The sequence below is a fragment of the Juglans regia genome, chromosome 5 (genome assembly GCF_001411555.2).
Source record: "Juglans regia cultivar Chandler chromosome 5, Walnut 2.0, whole genome shotgun sequence".
In the NCBI taxonomy this organism is placed as follows: Eukaryota; Viridiplantae; Streptophyta; class Magnoliopsida; order Fagales; family Juglandaceae; genus Juglans; species Juglans regia.
This window is the reverse complement of record NC_049905.1, coordinates 7,423,442-7,427,983: the sequence shown is the minus strand read 5'-3', so window position 1 is coordinate 7,427,983 and position 4,542 is coordinate 7,423,442. Positions and strand designations below refer to the sequence as shown.

Below are 4,542 nucleotides of genomic sequence, written 5' to 3'. Positions count from 1 at the left end.
AGGCAAATTGAGCTGTATAAATTAGTTAGCTAGGGGGCATAGCATTGTCCTGCATGCCTCATGAATACTAGCTAGCTTGCACCTGATCTTCAACCTCCATGCCGATGATTTCGTTCTGAGTAATCGTTTTATAGGAGTTTCGGTTGAAAACCTCTTAACAGCTTTAGGATTCGGTACAACCAATTTCCCATGATACAATTCTTCTGGTTGCAAAACCCATTCATTTTAGCAAAAATACCGCAACCATATATATAAATGATCACATTAAAGGTATTAAAGGTACTCGATCGATGATCTGAACTCCAAAACAAGCAATGGCGTTCGGTTTAATCCATGTATTGTGCATTAAAGAAGACAATATGCCACTTTTCAGAAGCAAAAAGATCGCATGCAATAATAATATCCATGGCAACCTACGGTTGAGGTTGAACTGTTTTTGGTGTGATCTGAACTGATACTGTTATTGTTGACTGGAATTTTCCAGAAAATCATATATACATATATATATAAAACACAACTATATATAGAGCTTTCCAGCTTGTACATACGTTTCTTTCTACGTACGTACATACGTAACCCTGTTATTCATTGTGTGGCCTGAGAAAAGAACAGGAGGAGAGTTACACGTACAGTAGTGCCGGCATGGCACTAAAATCTCCTTTGGGCATTGATCAAAGTCTATTTTCTCATAAAAACTACACAACTATCATAAAAGAATGTGTTCAGTTTCCCTGCCAGGTCAATTCACCAGGCATGTGGCAAAACTTTCGTTCTGGAACCATGTCGTCGTTTTCATTGCCAGTGCTTGAGATGCAGTTGGTTCTTATATTCACCATCACACAGGCCTCCTATCGCATTTTTAGGCCTATGGGAGTCCCTCCGTTTGCTTCACAACTAATTGTAAGTACATGCATGTTCTGATCTTCTACTTCTGCATGATCTTTATATATTTTTTGTTCTCTTCCCAGGCCAGCGCGCAGTCATGTGTCATGATCATGTGTGCGTGTGACATGTTATATATTTCAAACTAGTACTGAATTGACTGTTAATTATGTGAATTACCAGACGGGCATGATCCTCAGTCCATCCTTCCTTGGTCGCTTCACAATATTCAAGGACTTGTTTACCATTAGAAGTCAAGAAATAATTGGTATGCTGGCTGGCTTTGGTCATGTGCTCTTTTTGATTCTGAGTGCGGTGAAAATGGATATCGGAAACATAGAGAGATTGGGAAAGAAAGCTTTGTATACAGGTATTGCCTCCTTACTGGCACCTACGCTAATCGGCTCATATTTACTCCATGCAAAACTTGCAAAATCTTGGCTAAACGGTGAAGAACTTCTGAATATGTCTTTTCTATTGGCAATACATTCTCTAACCTCGTTTCCGGTCGTTATCTACCTTCTTGAGCACCTAAAGATGCTCAATTCTGAGCTGGGACAATTTGGCCTGTCGGCAGCATTGGTTAGTGATTTTAGTAGCCTGACTCTCCTGATTCTTGGCTCAATTGCTAAACTTGGTAAGGTGAAAGGTTCTATGTACGCTATTAAAGAAGCTGGAGCAATCTTTCTGTTTCTTTTGTTTGTTGTATTTGCATTCCGACCGGCAATGTTCTGGATAGTGAGACAGACACCAGAAGGGAAGCCTGTAAAAAATATATATATTTACATCATCATGGTTGTAATGCTCTTTTCTGGGTTGTTTACTTTATCGCATAGCATGTCTATTTTCCTGGGACCATATCTTGTCGGATTGGCGATACCATATGGGCTGCCTTTAGGACCCATTATGATCAAGAAGCTCAACTCCTTCACTCATAATGTGTTTCATCCACTCTTTGTGACAACATGTGCGATGAGGACAGATTTGCGTTTACTCAATTTCAATGGCAGACCCATGATATATAACGCAATCCTCGTTTCTGCCACCTTTTTGGCCAAAATGCTGGCGTCTTTTGTTCTTTCCTTGTACTACTCCAAAATGCCCTTCAATGATGCTTTAGCAATCGCTCTAATTATGAGTTTCAAAGGCGCTGTCCACCTGGGCTTCTATACATTCTTCGGATTTTTCCCGGTACGCGAATATCTTTAATTAATTTCCTGATCATGTTTTTTCTCCTGGAATCATCTCTTTTTTTTTCCATCTGTTTTGATTGCCTAGATCTGTTCTACAGCATAGAGACAGATCTAGAGGAAAGAAATTAACCACGCACTATATATGTTGAATCAATATTGCTTTTTTGCCAGTTTGATGGGTTGATTTTTCCTGCTAATGGTTTCATTTTTCAACTTTTTTCTTTTTTGGTATTTAGACGGGGACTTTAAGAGACCAATCTCTCTCGTTCGAATGTGTTGTCTTGCTATTGAATGTGATTATTTTGCCAATTCTGGTGAAATTCTTATACGATCCTTCAAGGAAATATGCTTGTTATCAGAAAAGGAACATTTTGGGTTGCCGAAGAAACCAAGAACTCCGAGTCCTTGTGTGCATACGCCGGTCCACTAACCTTAGTGCAGTAATCAGACTGCTTGGAGCTGCATCCTCATCTCCGGCAAGGCCGCGCCTTGCCATTTATGTGCTTCACCTTATTAAACTGGCTGAGGAAGCCTCTCGGCCTGTCTTTATTTCTCATCAAATGCAGAAAAAGATTCCGTTTAGAAATTCCTATTCAGAGATTGTCATCAAAGCTTTCAGGCACTTCAAACGAGACATTCAGGGTACTGCAGTTTCAGTAAAACTCTTCACAGTAGTCCGTCCATCCAAGGTCATGGCTGAGGGCATCTGCTCCCTTGCACTGGATAAACTCGCATCCTTCATCATACTCCCATTCCACCGAAAATGGTCTGTTGATGGGTGTGTTGCATCCGAGGATAGTACTATCCAGACCTTGAATCGCAATGTCCTCGAGCATGCTCCTTGCTCCGTAGGAATCCTTGTTGACCGTGGACATGATTATAATTTGGGTCTTTCGTCGACATTAATGCTTTCATCAGATTCATCTACTTACTCTGTTGCCATGATCTTCTTAGGAGGAAACGATGATCGAGAAGCATTGTCTTTTGCTAAACGCATGTCCAACAAGTACTCGAAAATCTCCCTGACTGTGATTCATCTTGTTTCTCCCGGCAGTAATGAATTAGATGTTACCAACGACCTGGAAAACGTGCTCGACTCTTTGGCATTGAAAGATGTTATTCTCAACAACGTGGGTGATGAATACGTGAGATACTTGGAGGAGATAGTGCAGGATGGACCTCAAACGACATCGACGGTTTGTTCTATGGTGGATGAGTATGACCTTATTATTGTTGGTAGACGGCATGAGATGGAGTCCCCTCAAACATCAGGGCTTGCAGAATTGAGTACATTTCCAGAGCTAGGAATTATTGGAGACTTGCTCGCCTCCTCAGATCTCAACACTAGAACTTCTGTTCTTGTGGTGCAACAACAAAAGATGATCATCTGAGTCCTTGTCGTTTTGACGTGGTAGCTACTGGGGAGGTACTTCCCAAATATTAAAATGTACGTACATCGTCCTCTGCAATTTTATAATTTAAATACCCTCTATAATTCAAAAGGAGATAGATTACAGTTTGTAGATTTCACATTTTTATATAGACCTAGTTAGATTTCACAGTTTGTAGAATATATGTGTATGGTCTTCCTCGTCTTGGAGAAAAGCTCAAAAGGCAAAACCTCATTTAATTACTTTGGAGCGTGACTCACGGGCTGTCTCGTCTCGGTCTAGCTGCGTGAGTAATGGTATAATTGTTAAAAAAGAATATACTGTGTTTGTGCATTGTATATGATTACAAATATTATTTCTCATTTAGGAAAGCAAACGGTATTTTATACGCCGATTGGCATTCTCCTCCTACCTCCCCTTTTATTTTTCTAATTTACGTTAGTTTTGTTCTGTCAGTATATTGTCTTTGATCTTCATACTTGTAAATGATTAAGGCTGCATTTAGATATTGAGCAAAGTTTAGCTAAGCTCTATTCTTTATCAATAATAGTAAGTTGAGTAGTGGAGAGAGTTATATAGGATCCATCTAAACTGAGTTTAAAGTGTGTTTGGATGTTAAGATGAGGTTAGTACTTTTTATGAAAAGTTAAAAAAAAAGTTATGGATCACACGCATAAAGATGTGTTAAGTTCAAAAAAGGTTGTGGGTCTCACGTATAAAGAGGCTTTGAGTTGAGATGAGTTTAATAATTTGAGAATTTGATATTTAGATATTAGACTCAGTTTAAAATTAGACTGAGCCCATTCTTGCAACCAAACGCATCCTAAATCTAGCACTATTTTTGTCCATGACCAACCATCAATCAAGCACCCCACCAGCTAGGCCTGCAGGCTGCAACTCGATCCACCCATGGCTGATTTGGGACCGACTAGATCCAAAATATTTAGGTCAGGTAAAAAATCGGACGGTGGGTTTCTTTTTTATATTTTTTATTTTTTAAAAGAAAAAGGGAGTTTCCTATTTATTCTCCACTGTGGTGTCTTCTAGACACCACAATGGCTGCACCACCTCGATAG

At 39.6% G+C, this 4,542-nt stretch overlaps 1 protein-coding gene across 1 annotated transcript; it reads left to right on the top strand.

Moving 5' to 3' along the window:
* The first annotated feature begins 780 nt into the window (after positions 1–780).
* LOC108985486 (cation/H(+) antiporter 3-like) lies at positions 781–3,513 on the top strand. Its single transcript, XM_018957792.2, has 3 exons — positions 781–900; positions 1,066–2,073; positions 2,312–3,513. Exons 1-3 carry the CDS (start codon positions 781–783, stop codon positions 3,464–3,466), a joined length of 2,283 nt encoding a protein of 760 aa, XP_018813337.1. The 3' UTR covers positions 3,467–3,513.
* Positions 3,514–4,542: the final 1,029 nt, after the last annotated feature.

What these genes read in the sequence shown, in the direction of transcription:
- LOC108985486 (XM_018957792.2), top strand. Translation starts at nt 781, where the DNA reads ATGTCGTCGTTTTCATTGCCAGTGCTTGAGATGCAGTTGGTTCTTATA. An exon ending in CGTTTGCTTCACAACTAATT is followed by an intron (nt 901 to 1,065) that starts GTAAGTACATGC and finishes GTGAATTACCAG; the next exon opens with ACGGGCATGATCCTCAGTCC. An exon ending in CATTCTTCGGATTTTTCCCG is followed by an intron (nt 2,074 to 2,311) that starts GTACGCGAATAT and finishes TTTGGTATTTAG; the next exon opens with ACGGGGACTTTAAGAGACCA.